At 43.4% G+C, this 23,872-nt stretch overlaps 1 protein-coding gene across 1 annotated transcript in view; it reads left to right on the forward strand.

Annotated features, from left to right (window-relative positions):
- Nucleotides 1-23,638, forward strand: part of CIST1 (colon, intestine and stomach enriched 1) — an 88,248-nt gene extending 64,610 nt beyond the window's left edge. The window contains exons 6-10 of the mRNA XM_063455595.1: nt 1,130-1,219; nt 16,341-16,436; nt 19,550-19,591; nt 19,671-19,825; nt 23,047-23,638. Of these exons, the coding sequence (XP_063311665.1) occupies nt 1,130-1,219; nt 16,341-16,436; nt 19,550-19,591; nt 19,671-19,825; nt 23,047-23,094 (431 nt within the window). The 3' untranslated portion in view covers nt 23,095-23,638. The remainder of the gene's footprint in view (nt 1-1,129; nt 1,220-16,340; nt 16,437-19,549; nt 19,592-19,670; nt 19,826-23,046) is intronic.
- The last annotated feature ends 234 nt before the right edge of the window (nt 23,639-23,872 follow it).

Below are 23,872 nucleotides of genomic sequence, written 5' to 3' on the forward strand. Positions count from 1 at the left end.
TGGCTAGGGCTGCATAAACAGAAACAAAGTGATTTAACTCCTAAATGACAGTGAATTGAGCAGTGAAATTGCAGGGGAATGATCTATACACTAAAACTGCTTTATTTAGCTAAAGTAATTTAGGTGACTATAGTGTTCCTTTAACCCGTTAAGGACCAAACTTCTGGAATTAAAGGGAATCATGACGTGTCAGGCATGACGTGTCAGGCAGGGGTTAAAGAAAAGGACAAATTCAAACCTTTAGCAAACTGGTGTGCTGGTAAAAATTGCTGCCAAACCAATATAGTGGTTTTCAAAGTCAGAGGGCATTACTTTACATGCCCAGCACAACAGGAGAAAAATCCCCCCCCCCCCCCCCCCCCCAAAAAAAAAAATTCTACTAAATAGCGCCATAATTTGGTATCCTAAGTATGGGAAACCCACATCAGGGTACCTTATTAGAAGACCTATCCTTGTCATGTGTCCTTAAGGGGTTAAGGGTTAAAGAGGTATTGTGTGAGTAAAGCTATTTTGGATTTGGAGGGCTTGGTGGACATAATTGGTTTAACAGAAAAGCTAGGTAATTTGAGCTATCTATAATTGTAGTGGTTACCATGGGGAGGGTGTGATGTGGGGTAGGGTGGGTGAGAAGCGATCATCCAGAAATGCTACCTCTGCTTATGGCAAGTCCTGCAGGGTTGGGTGCTACACACATTAGCCACTTCACCATGTTCTCTGAGTGCTACACCTCAGTCATTCCCTGCATGGATCATGATATCCGTGAGGTAGGTGTAAGCATTAACAGTTAGAAGGTCTCCAACCCAAAGGTTACTTTAGTGAAGAAGGCTGGCGTTTTTGTCTGGAGTTTCATTTCCGCTGATAAAGTGTAGGGTCATTGTTATGCTTATGCACGTTTCTGAATAATTTCAGAAAATAAATGTCATGGAGAAACTCTGTATAACATATGGTGGAATTATAGAAAAAAAGTCAAGATCTCCAATTCATAAATTTCTTAGTTATATTTGGGAGGGCCAGTGATGACTATATTGTTGTTACTAAATATGTGAATATTTGACTATGCCCATGCACATTGTATACAACCTCTCTTGGGAGTGGATTATAACCTGGTCTGTTCTGAACTCTCTTACAGGAACTGAAATGAGTACCCGTCCTACATCACAAGCTGGGTCTACAGGTTTTTATACGAGCTCTCATGTGGACAACACAACACATAACACAGGTGAAAGAAAGTAAAATTAATCTAACATGATGCTTGGCACAATTTCTTTACAAGTTCACCTTATTAATTTAAATGGCAGTTGACGCATAATTTATTATAATAACAATAATTTATATATTATATGGCCAGGTTTCTCTCTTTACCTTCCACTTTACCCTCTACTTATCTGATAGGCATGGTTTTCTAGATCACTAAATCTTTATTTAAGAATCAAGTACTGAATTAACTATTTGAAATGTATAGTGTGGTCTTGCTCATTCTTCATTGTTTTGCTTAAAGGAACACTACAGTGTTAGGAATACAAAAATGTTTTTCTAACACTATAGTGTGGGACTACCTGTTAGGTTTCCCCCTCATCTCCCTCCCTGAAAAGAGTAAAAAGGTATAATACATACATTTTCTCCATTGCCATAGTAGTCTAGCAGCAGCTGGCCCTGCCTCTGTTATGGTACTTTTTGAAAGTAAACCAAAATGTTCAAATGTCTATCTGTTCCTGTCCAAATCAATAAAATTAAATTGCGTATATACGCTGAAGTAATTAAGTCTGACACACAAGGTTCAGGTTAAAATAACTTCGAGAAAGTTTATTGGCAAGTGGAGTAAAAGCGGGCGCGCAGGCCCTTTTAAGAGGCATTTTGCGTCATCATTGATTATTAGAATATCAGCAAATAAACATCATCAATTGGATTAATTGTTAAGGGGTTAGTGTCTTACCTATTGGTTCGAAAAATTAAGAGGTTAGTCCCGTGCCCACCCATCAGAGGTGGGATTATTCTGGACACGGGTGGGGATAAGGGGGTCTTGAGCGTCATTTTACACGGTCAATGATATCAGGCTTCATGTCCAGGTGCAAGGTCTCTTATGAATAGAACATTTCATTACTACTGTGTTCTCGTGGCCTTCAAACTACATTATCTTACAAGTTCTAAGGAGTAGCCAGCAAGGTTTAAGGAGTAGCCAGCACCTCCTGGTGCTTGTCCTTGCAGGAAACACAGTCTTTGTCTACTATACTAATTGGGTTGAGAAGTTCAGTCACGTAAGGTAGTTTTAAAATGAACAAGTTAAGTCATGAGGACAAAATGGAGGATTGAAGGAGTCAGGTTAGGGGGACAAAATGGAGGAGGAAGTCACAGTATAAAGTTAAAATGGAGTTAGTACAATAATTCAATACAAGTACAATAATAATTTTTAATAATTCCACATCAGTCCCCCCTATGAAATGTTAGATTCTAAGAGATAAAACTTTATTATGTTAGTATCAGAAGACGTGTTAACCCAAAGGCACAGAAACCCCGTGGCCGCTATCTAGGTGTTAATGCAAAGTGCAAGTCTGTCCCTAGAGCTGATCCTAATAGGCTAACTCATCCGTCAGTATGGCTCTCGAACACTTCACACCCATGGGTGTCCCACGGCAGCTAACCCACCACTTCTCCACACGGGGCCTTTACCATTCACTGACAGATGCTATCCCTAAGCTAGTCCCTTCCTAGAATTCCTGCACTTTATCAACAAAAGGGAATGTTTGCAGCGGCAGACAGGGTGAATTGATGTCTTGGGATTCTTGGTCATCAACTTCGAGATGGGTGGAAGTGGGTGCCGCTTGGTCAACAGTCTTCATGAGGGATTTTCTCAGACAGGGGAGGATACAACAAAAGAGAAGAGCAAAAATAAAAAGGAAAATTAGTATAGCCATACCAATCTGCATTAAAGCCTTTTGCCATCCTGTCATCCAACCAAACCATCTTTCCCAGGGATCTTTTATCCCAGAATTCCTTTTTAACTCTTCAGACAGGTCATTTAATTTTTCTATGGCTAATGTAACTTTACCATTAGGGCCTGTGTTTTCTGGGATGTAGGTACAACATGTCATGGTGTCGGGCAAAATTTTACAAACCCCTCCTTTTTCGGCTAAGATCATATCTAGGGCCATTCTATTCTGGAAGGCCATTTGGGATGTGGCCTGCAACTGTTCGGCCAACCCCTGGAGGGCGTCTCTAGTGTAATTAACAAAACGCTGTTGGTTATAATAAATGTAATTTATCCAATTTAAATTCTTGTTTGCGGTAACTATGGTAAAAATTGATTCAAATCCTGCAGCAACTTCATCCCTTGCTTTAAACTCATTGGGCACCCCCTAGGCACTCCAATGGCATCAATATACACATGAGGATCAAAACTTCCTTTCACTAGGGCGTCACGTTTAACCTTAGTGTGTTTGGACCCATGGGTGACGAGGTGTGTGTCAGAGATGATATGTATAGGCATAATAGCTTTAGCTAGAGTACACTCCCCCCACCACTGCCTGTCCATTCTGGATCTTAGCTGTAAATCCCCACACAACCAGTAAATATCCCCTAATGACCTGGTGTGAAACTGCAACAAGTCCATAGAGACATTTCTGTAGGTAGCACAATACCCCTTAGAGAAGTTACCCAAGAATTTACCTATTCCATCGTAATTAGCATAACAAGTGTAGTTACCTTTATACACAGTAATACCATCTGGGGGTTTGACATCCTGGGTTAGGAGAGGATACTCTTTTGTCCATGCAATACATATGGACCTGTTAAAATTATGGTGATAGGCAAAAAGGCTTAAAACACATTCTTCTATATCTACTGGCAGGATTAAAGGCACAGTACCCAGGTGAGGCCGGGCACCGCCACACACATAACATGCAGTTCTATTATGCTTATTAGCATTATATTTCATCCATTCTAACCATAGGTTTACATCATTAAAACCTGTTTCAGTGGCCATGGTATCTTCAAAGGTGGGGTTAGCAATGGCCATCATGTCTTGAAAGGTCTGGATATGAGGTTTTAATGGGTTAGGGACCATATGGGTGGCCCCTTGCCACTCAGAAGAGTTGCACATATCTTTGAGGTAGAAATGCCCTAATTTTTGGTAGGAACCCTTTTTCCAATACATTCCCATCACATACTGGTCTGCATCTGTTGGGCTTGGATGCTCAATGTTAAGGATTAATTTCATTGGTGTACTCCCCCCAGGCTTTCTCAAAGTCATTCTCTGGAGAAGAGATCTACCATGATCATCTACTTTAGCTACGGCACTTTTTGGTTTGTAACCCCAGGCAGGCCCGGCATTCCATCCCGCCGCCCCCCAATGGTCACAATTGTGCCCCCATTGCTTGTCAACTACACAAACATATGGGTCTTTCGAATGAGGGATATCTCTATAGATGCTCTGGATTTGTGGTGTGGGAAATGGGCATTCTACAATATCACAGTAATCAAAGGTATAAGTAGCCACCTGGGTGCACGATGAATTATACCAGAAGGTGTACCCACTAATATCTTTGGTAATGGCTACTTGCTGGGCCTTTATAAGGCTAATTAGGGAGAAGGTGTACCAGAGATACATGTTTGTGCGGTACTCGCTTCCTCTGGGGCAGGAGATTTCTTGCAGTGGGAAGCGTGGATCCAATTTGGCCTACCGGCCAGTTTGACGGAGGTTGCGGTAATCAGAAGAACTTGGAATGGACCGTCAAATCTTGGTTCCAGGGTATTTTTCCGCACAAACTTCTTGACCAGGACCCAATCTCCGGGAAGCAGGTTATGGGAACCTGTATCCAATTCGGGATCTGGAATTGAAGAGAAAACTTGGGCATGTATTTTGTTTAAGGCACTTGCAAGTTCAGTTACATAATCTACTAAAACATCTGATTGGAGCTGCAACTGTTGCGGATAATAACAACCTAGTCTGGGTGCTGTCCCAAATAGAACTTCATATGGGGACAGTGAATGCTTCCCTCTAGGTGTGTGCCTAACGCTAAATAAAGCTATTGGCAGGCTTTCTGGCCAGGGCATTTTTGTTTCTTGTGACATTTTTAACATTCTGGTTTTTAGAGTGCCATTCATGCGCTCCACTTTACCACTACTTTGTGGGTGGTAAGGGGTGTGGAAGGCTAGAGTCACCCCTAGAGCAGTCCAAATTTCTTTAGTCACTGTTGCTGTAAAGGCTGGGCCTTGGTCACTTTCAATGACTTCTGGAAGTCCGAACCTACATACTATCTCGGTAAGTAGGCGTCTTGCGGTTGTTTTTGCAGTGATATTGGCCACTGGGTATGCCTCTGGCCATCCTGAGAACATGTCCACTATGACTAGTGCATATTCATGGGGCCCACTCTTGGGCATTTGGATGTGGTCAATTTGAATTCGCTGGAAGGGGTACATGGGCTTTGCCAGGTGTTTTGCAGGCACCTTGACTGGTCTTCCTGGATTGCATTTTGCACAAATGACACAGGCTTTACAGAAGTTGCTGATCAATGTTGTAATTCCAGGTGCTTCATAATACTTCTGTATGAGGGCGGCCATCAGTTCTTTTGACAGGTGTGCAGGCCCATGTGCCCATTGGACCACTGCTGGGTATAAATTTCTGGGAAGACACAATTTGGAGTTGTTGTAATATATTCCGTCCTTTTGGACAGCTCCTTTCTTTTTCCATTTCTGGATTTCCTCAGGAGTGACTGCAGCTTGCTGTTCTCGCAAAATTCGTAAATCAGTAGGAAGAGTTTGCAGAGCAAAAATAGGAACTTCTTCTTCTTCTTGTCCGGACACTTCTTCGTCCACTTCCTGCAGATCCCTGGCCGCTAGCTTAGCAGCCTGATCAGCCAAATGGTTGCCCTTTGCTTCATCTGTATCCAATTTCCCATGGGCCTTGACTTTTAAAACGGCCACCTCTTTGGGAGTAGGAGGTCATCCATTAGCTCCTTGATTGCAGTGCTGTGCTTGACTGGTGTACCGGCGGTGGTAAGGAATCCTCTTGTCTTCCAAATTAGGCCGAAGTCGTGTGCCACACCCAGAGCATATCTTGAATCTGTATAGACGTTGGCACGTTTTCCTTCGGAAATTTTGCATGCTGAGGTCAGAGCCTGTAATTCAGCTTCTTGCGCAGACATTGCTGGCGGTAAGGATGATGATTTGATAACTTCATCTGTTGTGGTTACGGCATATCCTGTATGGTATCTTCCTTCTTCATCAGCATATCTTGAACCGTCCACAAACAGGGTAAAATCCGGATCTGGTAATGGATTCTCATGCACAGTTGGTAAGTGCACTGTTTCCATTTTCATCTGTTCAAAACAGTCATGAGGTGTTTCTGGGTCATAATCATTCTTTATGACCAGATCTTGAAATTCCTTTTCCAGGAAATGGCGTGGCCATGCTTCTAGAAGGTCAGTTGTTGGGTATTTGACAATACCATTTTCCTGTAGCTGTTCTTCATTCATGGTGGCCCATAGTTTTGCCATGGGCCCAAGATCATTCCATGACCTTGTCTTCAACTTGGTAACAGGAATATGTGGGATAGCGGTATCCCAATGACGGTAAAGGTAGTTAAGTTGTTGAGGTAGCTGGACCAAGACCATGCTATTGCCTTCAGAGTCACAATAGAAGTCTTGTGCAGTGAGCTTTACATCGGTCCAGTGGTAAAGCTCATCTTCATAGCAAGGTTCAGGAGTAATGTTCGGCTTGTACCACATGGTGCAGAAGGCGTAATCCGGGCCTTCACAAAGAGGTGTCTCATCTTCATAAAATGACAAATGTGGATGCATGACTTTCTTGATACATCCACAGAGCAGGTAGATGTAGGTTTCATCTGTGATAAATCCATAATAGATACCCCCCTCAGGGAGTGGAAGAAGAGTGGACGGATTAAGCACTTGACATCTTTGGATGGAAATGTTGTCAGGCAAAAGAAGATGACACTGTAGGCGCAGGTGTCTGGCTGGAGACACGTGCTTGAGCTGGACTTGGTTGATAATAGCAGAAATGTCATGAGGGGCCAAAACAACCAGAGGGTGGCCAAGGACCAGGTCTGAGGTTCTTTCTATGAGTTCTCTCGCAGCAAAAACAGCCCTGAGACAGGAAGGAGTCCCTCTGGCCACAATGTCCAGTTGACATGAGAAATATCCAATAGGCCTCTGGCGGCCTCTTAAGTCATTAGTTTGGGTGAGAACTCCTGTTGCATGGCCTTGACTTTCAGAGACATATAATTTGAAAGGTTTGGAGTAGTCAGGTAGGCCCAAAGCAGGAGCAGAAGCAATGGCACGTTTGAGAGCATTGAAATTGTCCAGAGCTTCATTGGTCAGACAGAATGGGTCAGACTTAAGAGCATCATAGAGAGGTTGCATAAGCAGAGAGGCTTCTGGGATCCATGCTCTGCAGTAGGAAATGAGGCCTAGGAAGGCATGAAGAGACTTTGAAGTCCTTGGAGGCGGAATGTCCAGCACAGCTCTCACCCGGTCCCGAGTAAGATGTCTGGTACCTTGAGATAGGCAATGCCCGAGGAAAATTACTGAAGGTTGGCAGAATTGTAGCTTGATGAGCGAAGCTTTGCATCCTTGTTCTGCCAAATAGCAAAGGAGACTAATTGAGCAATTTTCAGTAGTGGGTATATCAGCTCCACAGAGTAACAAATCATCCACATACTGGAGCAGAACAACTTCTGGGTGCTCGGCTTGCCACGGATCAAGGATGGTACCCATGGCCTTTGCAAATTGACTTGGAGAATTTTGTGCCCCTTGGGGCATGACGGTCCAGGTATACTGTTGCATCTCATGAGTGAAAGCAAACAGGTATTGACAGGAAGGGTCCAGGGGGACACTGAAAAAGGCATTGGCCAGGTCAATGACTGTGAAGAATTTTGCAGATGGTGGGACTCCAGAGAGCAGAGTATGGGGATTTGGTACAAGAGGGGTATCCAGGACGGTAGCTTCATTGACAGCACGGAGATCCTGGACCATCCTGTACTTCTCTGGCTCACCCTTTGGAGTTTTCTTTTTCACAGGAAATAATGGGGTGTTGCATTCAGATTTACATTTTACCAGGGCACCCTTCTCTAAGAGTGCCTTGATGTGGATAGAAATGGCAGCAGACTGTGCTGGTTTTAAGGGATATTGTGGTTTTCTTGGTAGCTTAGCTCCTGGAATGAGCTTCACCACCACAGGGGGAACATTTAGGTGACCTATGTCCTCTGGGCCTGAGGACCATAACTTGGCGGGCACCTGTGTTTTTAATTCCTCTGGGAAATTAGACCTTAATTCTGCTGCTTCCTCACGGGGCTTTTCTAAATGCAGCATCAGAGGCAAGGAGCACAGGGCTGAAGTGTCTGATACAGATAGAGGTGTAAACATTTCTACCTGTCCATCCGGGGTAAAGGTGATGGATGCTTGCAGGCGTGAGAGAACATCAGCACCTAACAGGTTAATTGGGCATGTGGAGGATACTACAAAGCGAGCGAGCAGGCTAGAACCAACTCGTAGTGGAGTTGTTAGAGGGCTATGTCTCGGCTGGCCATCCACTCCAACACAAGAGACATCAATATTTGACAGAAAAGATGGGTCTGGCAGGTCTTGTTCTCGCAGAACACTACGGGCTGCACCTGTGTCAACAAGAAATGTGGTAGGGTGGCCTTCAATGGGCAAAGTCACTGTGGCATTACAGGGGTTACAGACACAGGCTTGCCAGCTTCCTAATCATCTGGTTCTTCAACAATTGGAACCTTTTTCTCGGTCTTGGGGCCTGGGGCAGGCTTGGAGAACTTTTTGGGTGCCCCTGGTTCCCTTTTAGGTTCCGGACAGTCACTTCTGTAGTGTCCCTGAGCCCCACAATTAAAACAAATTACATCCTCTAACTTGACTCCCTTGGTGCCAGAGGTGATGGGGGTAGCGCGGGCCACCATGAGGGGAGCTGGATTGGGTCTCCTTGGGGTCTGAACAGATTCCAAACCTCTAGCAACTAAAAGCAGGGTATCCAGGGGAACAACCTTATATTCAGGGCGTGCAGCAATGATTCCCTTACGTATAGAGTCTTTAACACCTTGGACAAACGCACCTGACAGCATTTGTGAATGAATTTTGTCAGTAAGATCAAATCCTAAATCTGTAAACATTTGATACAGTCTTGCATGGAACCTTTCTACTGATTCTCCTTTATCTTGAATAACATCAGTGAGGCCAGCAGCCTGATCTGCAAGTTTGTCTTTAGCCCATTCTCTTAATTGGGTGCAAAAGGTTACCCCGGAGGGGTAATCAACATCACTGGAAAGCAGATCTGTACTGAGGTGACGGGCCATGCTCGGCCAGTATGCATCCCCTGCTTTAATAGCACAAATGCTCAGCAAATCACGCCATGCGGCGGAATAGGTCTTTTGAATTTGAACTATCCCTCGGTAAAAAGGCATAGGCTGTTTTTCTGGGTCAGGGAGCGATTTCATTAATGCGCTAGCTTGAGTGGGGTTAAAGGCAACATATTTAGGAGGGGTCCGTTCACCCCGGCCCTTGTGTCCAAAGGGATCATCGATGGAACGATGAGTTGAGGCTCCTGCAGCGGCTCCTGCAGCCTCCGACGAGTCCTGGGATGAACTATCCTCATCTCTCTCATCTAATTCTATGATCTGAGCTTTCTTTCGTGCAGGGCCCGGGTAAGGTGACAGGACCGGAGGATGAGCGGGGGTCCCAGATGCGGGGGTGGCTAGCGAGTCATAACCGGGGGATAGGTAGTCACCGGGAATTACCGGCATCAGGGCTGTACTGGGGGCCGCCATATTAGTGGCCGGAAAGGGTATTGTATTGGGGTTAAGGGAAGAAGTGGCGGCCATGTTGGATGTGGGCACATCCGGAGCAGACTGTGTCGGACTGGGCATGACCGGAACCTGGGGAGTGGCTTGGGGAAGGGGTAGTGGATATCCGGGATAGGGCAGGGTCATGGGATACGGGAAGGGGTAGGGCCAGGCTGGGGAGGGGAAGGAGGTGGGGTATTGGACTGGGGTGGAGATGGGAGGGGACGGAGAGGGATTGGTAGGGGTGGGTGTAGGGGGAGGAGCCGGGGTGAGGGTGGAAGAGGTGGTTAGCTGGGCGGATGAGGAGGGGAGGGGATCATGAACGGAGAGGGAGCGTAGGGAAGGAATGGCAGATGAAATGTTAGGGGAAGGTACAGTAGGTAGCGTAGGGATGGATGAGGATGATGGGAATGTTAGAGACGGGGAAGGGGAAAAGAAAGATCCGTCAGAATTCAGGACCGGGCAGACAGGGGAGGTGATGGGAAGGGTATTGGGAGGATTGGGAGTGGGGAACATAGTCAGCTGACTATCACTTATAGCTGATTGAACCTTGGGGATAAATATCCCCTGGGCGCCATTTTGGGGCGCTGGCTGAGGGTAAACCCCAGTAACACAATTATTATGATACACAAACAATTTCACACCTTTGTGATTTATTTCTTCCTCAACCCAACCTTCTAGCTGAATAGCCTTCGCTACTCTGTACCATGCTTCAGCAGTCTTTAATAAACCATTATCTGTAAGCTTGCCTTTCATTTCTGCCAGTAACTTACGCCAACTTTCTGGTTGCAATCTTCCACCCGTTGGTACAGTAATTTTACATACTTTTGCAATCTTTACAACACCTTTAACCATCTCCTCACCCTCTCTGTTTTCTACCAAATCACATGCTAACCAGCCCTTACTGGGCTTACCCAAATCCTGCCCCATAATCCCCCTACCCCTATACCAGCGTCCTAGATATAGAGAGAGAGAGAGAAAACTGAACAAGAACGTCTACAATGCTCGACTGCCACCTGAGAACCGTGGGACTTTCTCAGATGCGTCTTCCCAAAACGTAGACTAGTCACTGAATCCGCCTACCCGGGGTGGTAGACACGGATTGGAGCGAGGTGAGAAGTGTGTGACCAATCACTTCTCTTTTAAGAGGAATGGGAGTGGATAGTATAATAATATAGGAAGTACAGAAAAGATGAAAGGCAAGGAAAATTCTTAGAGACAGACACAGGAGTTCATAAGACTCCTATTAAACAAACAGGACAACAATACAGTTGAAATACAATGCATGCATTACAGTTCGAATGAAATCAACAATAATCCCTTTCCTTTTACATGTGCTTACTCCAAAGTCACCTCCCTCAACCTCGTAGTGTCCCCGCTCGGAGAATGACTTCCTCAAGTCTCACTACTAGCGGCCAAGGATAACAGCTAACACCGGTCCGAAATCCTTTCTAGCCTCCCTCGTCACAGCAGTCCACTTAAAGTGGCCGCGCCACCCTCACTCCCGTAGTGCCCCTATAAAACCCACTTTATAAGTCTCACTACCACGTGATGCGGAAAACAAGCAATGCCTGCCTGAATCCCCCCAGGAAACTGAGTCCCCTGCCACAAGGCTAAGTCTCCTACCACAATTAAATAATCAGTGGACCTTCAACTCAACTAGAGCCGAAGGGTCCGGGTCAGGACGTCCCCAACTCAACTAGAGCTGGATGGTCCGGGTCAGGACGTCCCCAACTCAACTAGAGCTGGATGGTCCGGGTCAGGACGTCCCCAACTCAACTAGAGCTGGATGGTCCGGGTCAGGACGTCCCCAACTCAACTAGAGCTGGATGGTCCGAAAGCGCACAGTGAAGCTAGCTAGGCTATCAAAGTGACACAAAATTGGATCACAGGAAACTATGATTCTACACAGATCCCACAGTTCCACAAACTTCTTTTTCCATACAGCCACAGCCACGAGGCTCCTAAAAGAAGTAAACAGGCAACAGAAGACCCCCAGGAACACATCCACAGGTCAACCCCCCTTTATCCCAAAAGGGGTAAAATACAAACAGATAGACAGATATACTGAAGACCCAGGCAAGTCCCCTCAGGTCCGCCCCCCTTTATCCCAAAATGGGGAAACAGGCAAACAATTCAGACACACCCAGGCAACAGATAGACTAAAATGCAGGTAAACAAGTGAGTAACGAGGCACCGGGCAAGATATTACCTGTCTTTGATGTCCTCCCGGGAAGCAGTCACAGACACGTGGACGGGTCAATCAAAGGGGCCGGAACATACCGGTGGCTCTGCAGAAGTCTCTACCGTGTACCTGGAGGTGATCAATCTCCTTTCCTTCCCCCCGGATTCCTCCGTCCACCCTTGTCTTCCTTAGGACGGCTCACCGGCCGGACATAGCCCGATGCCCCACGTTGGGCGCCAAGATTGTTATGGTACTTTTTGAAAGTAAACCAAAATGTTCAAATGTCTATCTGTTCCTGTCCAAATCAATAAAATTAAATTGCGTATATACGCTGAAGTAATTAAGTCTGACACACAAGGTTCAGGTTAAAATAACTTCGAGAAAGTTTATTGGCAAGTGGAGTAAAAGCGGGCGCGCAGGCCCTTTTAAGAGGCATTTTGCGTCATCATTGATTATTAGAATATCAGCAAATAAACATCATCAATTGGATTAATTGTTAAGGGGTTAGTGTCTTACCTATTGGTTCGAAAAATTAAGAGGTTAGTCCCGTGCCCACCCATCAGAGGTGGGATTATTCTGGACACGGGTGGGGATAAGGGGGTCTTGAGCGTCATTTTACACGGTCAATGATATCAGGCTTCATGTCCAGGTGCAAGGTCTCTTATGAATAGAACATTTCATTACTACTGTGTTCTCGTGGCCTTCAAACTACATTATCTTACAAGTTCTAAGGAGTAGCCAGCAAGGTTTAAGGAGTAGCCAGCACCTCCTGGTGCTTGTCCTTGCAGGAAACACAGTCTTTGTCTACTATACTAATTGGGTTGAGAAGTTCAGTCACGTAAGGTAGTTTTAAAATGAACAAGTTAAGTCATGAGGACAAAATGGAGGATTGAAGGAGTCAGGTTAGGGGGACAAAATGGAGGAGGAAGTCACAGTATAAAGTTAAAATGGAGTTAGTACAATAATTCAATACAAGTACAATAATAATTTTTAATAATTCCACATCACCTCCATGACTGAGATCATCAATCTTGATGTTCTTAGCCAATCCAATGCTTTCCCATCAATCATCAATCTATGGGGAATCAATGCATCTCTAAAGGGAACGTCCAGCTTCTCCATTCAGAGCAGGGCCGGTGCGTCCATAAGGTGGCACAAGCAGCTGCCTTAGGGCGCCAGAGCAGGGGGGTGCAAAAATCTGAATCCCCTGCCTCTGGCTGGGGACTCAGATTTTTTTAAACTCACCTGTCAGCTTGCAGCCAGTGGAGTCGGCGGGCCTATCCTGGTGATGTCAGGAGGAGGGGGCGTGACTTCCACTGCTCTTCTCCCAGGACCAGGGGAGTCTGGGAGAAGAGCAGAGAAAGTCATGCCCACTCCTCCTTACATCTTCAGATGAGGCCGGCCGACTTCACTGACTGCAGGCTACAGATCCTGTCCCACCCCTCCCTGGCCCAAGGTAAGTCTCAGGGAGTGGGGAAAATACACTTTAGTTTTTTTTTATCCCCCTTCCTCAGCCCTTGTCCCCTTCCTCAGCCCTTGTCCCCTTCCTCAGACCTGTCCCCCCCTCAGCCATGTCTCCCACTTAGCCCCTGTCGCCTTAACCAGCCCCTGTCCCCTTATCCAGCCCCTGTCTCCCTCCCCAGCCCGTGTCCCGATCCCCATCCCCTGTCCCTCTCCTCAGCCCCTGCCCCCCTCTCAGCCATGAACCCCCCTCAATCCCCATCCCCTCCTCTCAGCCCCTGTCCCCCCTCTCAGCCCCTGTCCCCCCTCTCCAACCCTTGACTCTCTTCCCCAGCCCCTGTCCCTCTTCCCTAGCACCTGTCTCCTTACTCAGCCCTGTCCCCTTACTCAGCCCCTGTCCCCTACTCAGCCCTGTGCCCCTCCCTCAGCCCCATGTCCCCCAATTGCAATCCATATCAACCACACCACTTCCCAGTTCCCAAATTGTAGCCATCAACCTACTTCAGCCCCTATCCCCTCACTACATTTCCTAACCCCATAATTACAGCCCGTACCCTCAACTACAGCCCCTAGCCCCCTGCTACATCCCCTAACTTTTTGATTACAGCCACTAAAACTCACTACCAGTGCCATTCCTGAGAATAGGCTCTGGATCCGCCCTGCTCTGTATGCCTGTGTATGCATGTCTTTGTATGCATGTGTCTGTCTGACAGTGTCTGTATGTTTCTTTGCATGTCTGTATGTCTGTGTTTGTATGACATTGTACCTTTATGTGTAGATTGTATGGCTGTGGGCCTGTATTTGTTGATTGTGTGCCTGCATATCTCTGTGACTGAGTGCCTGTATGGTTATGTGTTGCTATATATCTAAGTATATATCGCATGGAAAAAGACACAAAATGCGCCACAGAAAGAGGCTGGGGGGATGGGGGGGGGGGGGGGGGGAAGACACGCAAAAAAATTGGGGGGGGAGACACACAAAGAGGCTGGGGAAATAAAGATACACAAGGGGGGGTTATAAGGGACTATAGACTGTAATCTCGTTTGAGCAGGGTCCTGTTCAACCTATCGTTCCTGTAAGTTTTCTTGTAATTGTCCTATTTATTGTTAAATCCCCCCTCTCATAATAGTTTAAAGCGCCACGGAATCTGTTGGCGCTATATAAATGTCGATAATAATAATATTAAAGGGAGGATACAATACACTATCCCTTTTTTAAATTCTTTTTTTGTGTGCACATATAACAGTACACGTTTGCCTTGCCACAACAGCATTGGCATGCATAAGAATTACATATAATTCAAGAATGGTGTGGATTCCAGGAGACTGCACATTTTTAGAAATTTTTGTAGGACAGTATGCATTAGTTATAGTCAGAAGAAAAGCTAGAAGGCATGTGTCAGGCTTAAAGTCTGGCTGTGTTTGTGTTATAACATGAGGTGTAAGAGACAGGCTAGTATTTAAGTAGAATTCTGTGTAATATACTAGATAGAAAGAGGACAGGCAGCATCGAAATAGCATGAGAGTGTGTCATAGATTATTTGCAGGACAGCACTGTTAGCCTAAAAGAAACCTAGCTATAAAACATGAAAGAAAAAAGAAGCTACATGTATATATAACAAGAGTTAGTGACCACTGGATTGCCTGGTAATACATGAATGTCAACATATTAAGTAGGTACTGCTAACATTGCGTGCGTACTGTGAGCGTTTCTGAGGAGTGCTTAGCCGATGCCCAGAGATGGGAGGCTAGACGCATAATAGTAAGAGTTCATCTAGCCTCATGTACGGGCTCCGCCATTGATGGGTCCCGATGTGCTCTTGTGTCTTTCTGCCAGGGCTTCAGTAGGTACCATCACCCGACTCAGGGCTTCTTGGTCTTTTCGGTGCATGTGGCCGACCTCTCTGAGCGGGAACCCTCAACTGGCGCGACTTGCGCACATAGTTGCGACTCCATCCAGAGTGCCTTGTGTAGCTGCCATGGAGTGGCTTGTTAGAATGTCTGCGTTGATGCGTAGGCTGTCGGCCCCATGTCTCCCTCTACCCTTTCAAGACTCTGCATGCTTCATCGCATCTTTTTTTCTGACAGACCTGGGCTGGACCTGGACGAGCTGATCCCTTGGAGAGGCATTTGCTTTGTTGGTATGCTTGTGTCGGAGCACCCCTTAGGGAGGAAGCCATCTTGCCAAGTAGGCTGCTGTCTCCGGCATTGCAGATAATTTATCAATTCCACGAGAGGGGCTCACCAGTAGGGACCGGGCTAACCCACACCAGTCCAGGGAGGGGTGGTAGCGGTATTCCAGGGTATCACGGAAAGCTGAAGAGCAAGGAGAGTGAGGAGAGTGAGGAGAGCGAGGAGAGCGAGGAGAGCGGCTGCCTCTCCCCGGCTCTGTCACAAGTAGGCCTCAAATCCCCATGTCAGGCTATCGGTGTCAGAGAGTTGCTTGTGAGGTATCATGAGGACCGCTGGGACTTCCTTTTGCTAAGACCACGCACACCTGCACTCTGATTTGCCGGTATGTTGGGATTTTACTCGGTTTGTCAGTGCCAAATGCGAGAGCCAGCACAGCATGCATTTGGTCCGCTCAGCTGTCAGACTCCACCCTTTCTGTCCCTTCTGCTGTGAGGGGAGGAGTTAACCCATAAGTAAATGTTGCCATGTTTCATCAGGAAAGATGAATTTGAAGAATTTTCTATTTCTCGATATTGCATGAAAATGAGCAATTCCAATGCACAATTTTATTTTTCAGTTATAAAAAATGTTTAATGTAGAAGAATATATATATATATTTTTTTAAATATGATGTGACAAGACTGAAATTATGAATAGGCAGTGATAAACTAAGTATTCGTGTGCTTCTTTATTATTTTTTATACATTTAATATCTTTACAGGTAGCACACAAAACATTTCCAGTGGAAGCACTTTAGCAAGTCCTCACCCGTCCATATTCAGCACTCTTCAGTCAGGCTTAACAGATACCTCTAACAGTAAGTATCAAGGGATGAGAAACCCCAAGATATACAAATTATTGAAGGAACTCCCCAAGCACCATAACAATTATAGTTTGCTGTAGTGGTTATTGTTCCAGGAGAGCTCTGGTGCTCTCCCAGATTAAGTAATCAAACCATTTGCGGTTTCACATCTTACCTGGTATTGACCCAAACAGTGGTTGCAATCTTTTCTGGAGGCAGAAGCTCTCTGCTCTCAGCTTACAACCGCAGTGCGGTACTTAGCTCATTGGCTGAGAGCATTCAGTTGATGCTCTCAGACCATGAGCTATTCCTGCATTGCAGGGCTTAACTCAGAGAAGATAACAGATCCTTCATGAAGAAGCCTCAGGCTCCATGGAAGGCTGAGATTGGAATCATGCAGACCTGGAAAGTAGTCAGACCCTGTACAAATGGCTTGACTACTTACCCTGAGGAAAGCAGTAGTGGTTTGCTCAAATTGCACTTAAAACTAATTTTATTAAATTAAATAAATAAAAATGTTATTATTGTTTATTATTGTTTATTATGCTAATATTGTATTATGATGGGTAATTATTGCACAACTGGAGACCAGTGGTCCGATGTTTCACTGTCACCTACCTTGAGCCAGAGTTAAAATCAGTTTCATTGTCTTATATAACTCATTTTAGTGGACTAAAAAAATTTATGTGAATAATGAAATAAATATATTTTAAAACAGCATAATATAAAAAACAATAGTAACAAAAAAAAGAAATCCATGTTGCAATTATATAAACCATTGCATTAAATGAGCATGTCATTGCTAGACATGCTAAGACCATTATCCTATTGTGTAGTTTTAAAGCAGAACTGTCACTTTAAAGGATTTTGCATTTTCTGCATAGATCCACTAAGGTGAGATGTCCGCTTGACAAGTGAGTTCACCAGGTATCGTAGGTTGAATCTGTTGATGGTTAAATATCATGTCATAACATGAAATATAGTATGGTGTTATGACTATCCAGTATTGCATTCAGTTTACAGCACACAATTCATACCTGCACCTTGCAGTGACCATCTTCCCTCACACCCATATATCTGTCATCCATATACCTTTAATTAATTCACATCAGCAGTCTTGCTTGAAGCACACCTATGGATTACATCAGTTTTACTTCACCATCTTGCACCCAGCAGTCATACTACTTGCTTCAATGTACACAACATATAGCTTGCAACATTATCACATATTTAAATCTCGTCCATAGAAGGAAATTTAGTAGCTCACGAAGGCCTTGATTCTATATTATTGGCAAAACCCAGTCAACAGTGCATGTTTGACTGCTTTCGTCTGATTTATGGATTTTTAATGGATTTAATGCCAGACGAAATTCTAACAACAGCACTCAATAAACAGATCAACTGTTGTGCTTCAGAAGCACGTTTATCAGCCTTTTTTAATGTTAGATGCTCTTGAGCTATGTTTGGGGAACTAGGACCCTGCCAGTAAAGAGAGCAGACCCTGAAACAGGCAGTGGGCGTGCCTGAAAGATGGTCAGGCAGCCTGGCGTGAATGCACCTACCAGTGATTAGAGCAGACCCATTCCCTTTCTGGGTGGGTCTGCGTATTTTGGGGCAAAGCAAGTGACACTATCGTGTCACTGACCAACTCCCTTTACTTCCCACCGACCGATGCCCAATTCACTGGATGCAATAGTTGGTAAGTATGTAGAAGAGAGGGCAAAGTCAAAAATGGTACCAAACCAATGAGTTTGCAAGGGAAACATCAGGCACATCTCTAATTCGAAAAAACTCTTTATAAGTTTCAAGAAGGGACAGATGTCCACTTAGTTGTATTTGGAGATCAGATCCAAAACAGAACAAGAGAAACAAGAGACATAGGCCTTGATTTAATAAGCTTTCCAAATAATGCAATACTATTATACAAACGTACTAAATGATTTATCTAAAGAAGTCATCATTAAAGACTATGGAAATAATTGTAGACACATTATTTGCAAAGTTTTTGCAACACTATCGAATCATTTGTAAAGCTTATTAAATTAAGGCCGTAGTGGCCTTAATGTATTTGTTATCAGAGTACATATGTTGTGGAAGCTAAATGAAGTTATTAGATGCTCAGGAGGCAATAAAATGTGGATAGAAGGGACATCAATACAGATTGCTGAGGTCCTCTCACTGCAGGCAGTATACATAAGAAATAAGGAAGAAAACAGAGTCACACATCATGAGTTGAGTAAGAAGGGGTGTATACAATAATACATAGCAAAATATTTTGTATGAACTTTATGATCACTATAGTGTCAGGAAAACAAAGCGGTTTTCCTGACACTATAGTGCCCTGAGGGTGCCCCCATCCTCAGGGTTCCCCTCCAGTGGTGCTGAAGGGGTTAAAACCCCTTCAGCCACTTACCTTAATCCAGCGCCGGGCTCCCTCGGCGCTGGTGACCTCTCCTCCCCGTCCGACGTCAGCTCCCCCATCTAAGGTCATGCGCGCATTCAAAGTGTCCATAGGAAAGCATTTCTCAATACTTTCCTATGGACGCTCTGCGAGATGGAGGCGCAATTCGCCTCTAGTGTCGCAGATGCGCCTCTAGTGGCTGTCCAGAAGACAGCCACTAGAGGCTGGATTAACCCCAAATGTAAACATAGCAGTTTCTCTGAAACTGTTATGTCTACATGTGAAGGGTTAAAACCTGAGGGACCTGGCACCCAGACCACATCATTGAGCTGAAGTGGTCTGGGTGACTATAGTGTCCCTTTAACATTTAGGAACAAACTGCTCTAACCAAAGTGATCAATTTATTTAATTATTGAATCTAAAGATAACTATGCTCATATGCCTCTATCTCTCTTTCTCGTTCACTTTAAATTGTTAGGGTCACTATACCTCTCCCTTAGCAGCCTTATTATAAATCATCATTCATGGCATTGCAATGTTGCTGCATTCTTACAGCTTTTCCAAAGCAATATCACCATTTGGAAATTATTGTTCTAACAGAGATGTTTTGAATATATTTATCCATTTTATCTCTGCAGTAATTACTTACAAACACTAGGTGGTGGTAGTGTACAATGTCTTGAACTGCTTCACCAGTAACAATATAGTTTTAAATTTCGACTTACAGGTTCCAAGACAAGCAGTCCAGTAAATGGTACAAATACAGAAGGTAACGTTACGCTATATAGTGATATGTGTAGCTTGCATCTTATTGTAGCAATTCTGAATATTTTTTTATTTGATTTCAGAAACCCAGGCATCAAAGGGCCTGTCTGACAACCCTGGTTTGGTGGCCGTGATTTGCATTTTCGTATCTATAGTCTGCATTACTATGGTAGTCTTTGCCGTTAAACTGTGCCAGAAAAAAGAGCCAGAGTTTGAAAAGCTAAATGAAGTTCCAATGGTACAAAAATAACTTTTTTTTTTATAAGTGAAATCATTCATTAACCTGAATAGTAATTAAAGATGTAGGATCAGTTAGGAGAGAATGATCACTGCATGTAATATTTACAATGAACAGGTGGGGGAGCAGGTGTAGCCCTATAGGAGTATGCCGTCCAATATTTACACTTGGATTAACAAATGTAAATGTAATAAATGGTGTGTCCTCTCTCTCTCTCATCTGTTTTCATTCCCAGTCTTCCTCTGTTTCTTTTCCTACTTGCTTAAAGTCTCTAAGTGCATGCTTTTCTCTGCTTACGCTACTCCACTGATTCTCTCCAGCTCGTCTCGTTTTACTCTTACCGGGATATTATAATTATAATGGGAGCCTTCGGGAATTCAAAGTAAATTTCTAATTTCGTTTCAAATGTTTTTATTGCCATGTATCGATGACATCCATAAGTCAGGTAGTTATAATTGGTGCATTGCGCATAGCAAGTTTGATATTGTAGGTACTACATTGTGCGTGACATTTTATATGAATAACGTATACAAGACATAGAAGAAAATAAGAAAAACAAAACAATACAACCTAAGAATAAACGAACCTAAACTAAATATACTCTCTAATGTGTTTCGGTATTCAGGCTTGAGTTTCGTGCCACATAAGGGACAACCAGCTTGTGGAGTCCTGTTTCTTTGATTTTTTTTGTTATAGAACTATGGGGGTTGTCCAGCTATCACTCTAGTCAAGTACCAGTCTGTAAACTCAAAGGTCTATTTCATTTTAGGTTGGGTAACTTAAGAAGCTGATGTAAGATTTTTTTTTTTTTGTTAAGCTATTTTTATTTAACTAGTGAATTTCTCATTTAAAGCCAAAATATCAGAATCTGAAAAAAGTGAATTCCCAACAAACTTACTTTAGTTAAGTCTGTCAGTGTCTCCTGCCATTTTCTTTTTTCTTTTATTTTTCTGAGTCTTTATTATCTATTCATTAAACAGTGAGTTGAAAAAAATGCCTTGCAATATTTAGACCAAAATAGAAGAGTTGGATAAAGTTTACATCTAAATTCCAGGCCTTCCAACCATCCAGATTCTGGCTAGACAGTCCTGAATTTCAGGTCTTGTGGCGCCATTACCACTTTTGGGGACACAGGAAGCTATCTCCAACAAGCATAGCTCAAGATTAAACACTCTTGTACTATGTTCAGGGCAATAGGACCATGTAGAGAGTACTGAAACAGTGGGATGTCCTTAGATGATTGTCAGGCATTCTGGCAGGCAGTCGTGCCAAGCTGACCTGCCAGTAATTTGGCCAGACCTACCCCCTTTCTGGGTAAGTCCAACCCATTTGGGGTGGAGACGGTCCATTCCCTTTACCTCCTTCCAACTAGCGTAAGATAGGCCATGACATTTAGTGGAAAAATGTCGGGGAGATTGGGAAGACATTTAAGAAACAGAAAGAGACTGGGGAGAGATTTAGGGAACACAGATGGACCGGAGAGACATTTAGACAAATGAGTCAGAATGAGGAGACATTCACAGGGTTACTTACTAAAGTGAGAATTTAAAGTGAATTTTAAATTTAAGGTCAAAATAGCCAAGCTGGACACATTCCCTAAGTCAGTTTTGCTTACAGTTTGGCTACATTGGCCTTAAATTTGAAATTATCTTTGAATTCACTTTGACTTCTCACTTTCGTAAATAACCAAGTTAAGGGAAAATAGAAAGATAATCCATCTTTGTAATAAATAAAGCAAAATGGAGAAGTCATGTGTGAAAAAGTAAATGCACCCTTACTGCTTCATACGAAATAAGGCTGCTAATCGAATACCCTTGACTAATTGATCATCAGCAAGTGTGACCACCTTTATAAAAGCCAAAGCTTTACCAGTTTGCTGGTCTGGAGCATTCGTGTGTGTGTTAACACAATGCCAAGGAGGAAAGACATCAGCAATGATCTTAGAGAAGTAATTGTTGCTGCCCATCAAACGGGGGGAAGGGTTATAAGGCCATTTACAAACAATTTAATGCCCATCATTCTACAGTAGGGAAAGATTATTCAAAAGTGAAAAACATTCAAAACAGTTGCCCATCTACCCAGAAGTGGACATTCCAGCAAATTCACCCAGAGGTCAGACTGTGCAATGCTCAGAGAAATTACTAAAAACCTAGTAGTTACATCTCAGATTCTACAGGCCTCAGTTAGCATGTTAAAAGTCCATCACAGTACAATCAGAAAAATATTGAACAAGTGTGGTTTATTTGGAAAACTTGCCAGGAGAAAGCCTCTTTTCTCTAAAAATAACATAGCAGCATGGCTTATGTTGGCAAAGTTCCATCTGAACAAACCACAAGACTTCTGGAACAATGTTCTTTGGATGGACGAGACCAAATTGGAGATATTTGGCCATACTGCACAGCACCATGCTTGGTGAAAACCAAACACAGCATATTAGCACAAACGCCAGGAGCTGTCAAGGGTGGAGGGGTAAAGATTTGGGCAGATTTTGTTTTGCAGATACAGGACCTGGGAACTTTGCAGTCATTAAGTCCTCTCTATACCAAAGTATTTTAGAGTCAAATGTTGAGGCCATCTGTCTGACAGCTCAAGCTTGGCCAATAATGCGTCATGCAACAAGACAATAATCACAAGCACACCAGCAAAGCTACAACAGAATGGCTGAAAAGAAAAACAATCGATATGCTGCAATGTCCCAGTCAAAGTCCAGACAACAACGTGATTGAAATGCTGTAGCTGGACATTAAGAGAGTTGTGCATTAACAAATACCAGCAAACTTCAATGAACTGAAACAACATTGTAAAGAAGAGTGGGTCAAAATTATTCAACAACAATGTGAGAGACTGGTAAAGTCATACAGAAAATTATTTCTTCAAGTTATTGCTGCTAAAGTTGGTTCTACAAGCCATTGAATCATAAGTTGTTCTTAGTTTTTCACACATGGCTTCTCCATTTTGGCTTTATTTTTGTTAAATATATCATGACACAGTGTAATATGACATGTAATATGTCATGTTGTTCATCTGAGGTTGTATTTATCTGATTTTAAGACCTGCCAAGGAACAGATGATTGTTATTATGTTCTGGTATGTAAAACTATAGAATTCAAAGAGGATTTACTTTATTTTTTCTATGACTGTATATATATAAAATTAAACCAATGCATTGTGGTTCAAACACTGTCAATATAATGCTGTTTTTGTTTTGTTTTGTGCTACAGAATGGTATGAACGAAGAAGCTCCTTTCGCCCGATACCCTCCAAAATAACTTTTTCTGATGGACATTATAGAAATGGCATTCTTCAAATTCTTTCTTGATGAGAACACTTGTTTCTGCTACTTATATTTTTAAAGAACTGAATTTATTTCAATGCTGACGTCTTCATTCAAAATCCCTTTGTATGATACATGTTTGGCACACATTCTGTAGGGACACAGACATGCAAGCTCCTTCATATGTAAACAATCATTTAACATTTCAGTAATCAAAAAAAACCTCACAAGTCCATGAGGACAGCTTACTGGACAAACAAGTAAAAGCTCCAATAAACACAAAATAGCAGTCCCAATAGTAGCAATAAACAAACAACAAAAATAGCAGATAATAGCAACAAAAATGAAGACATAAAATAAGATATTCCAATAATCACTAGGGCTGCATAAACAAAGTGATTTAACTCGTAAATGGGAGATATTTGAGCAGGAGAATGCAGAGGCTCGATCTATACACCAAAACTGCTTCAGTAAACAAAAGTTGTTTTGATACCTCTAGTGTCCCTTTAAGTATAGTAGTATCCCTTCATTTATTAAATCATTTTAAAAGTTTATCCAAAAAATGTTTAATTGTGTTGTAGAGATTTTCTGAGGCCTATGTTCTTTAACTGCTACTCTCCATCGATACACTATTGCTTTTTGTAACGAAAAGAAAATTAATGGGTACTAAAAAAATCCCTAATGTGCACTCAATGCTCTATAGACATATGCAAACAATGTATTTAGTGAGGTTGCTGCTGAAAGGGTTACTCCAACCACCATGAAATGGTCAT

This window comes from Pelobates fuscus, chromosome 5 (genome assembly GCF_036172605.1).
Source record: "Pelobates fuscus isolate aPelFus1 chromosome 5, aPelFus1.pri, whole genome shotgun sequence".
Classification (NCBI taxonomy): domain Eukaryota; kingdom Metazoa; phylum Chordata; class Amphibia; order Anura; family Pelobatidae; genus Pelobates; species Pelobates fuscus.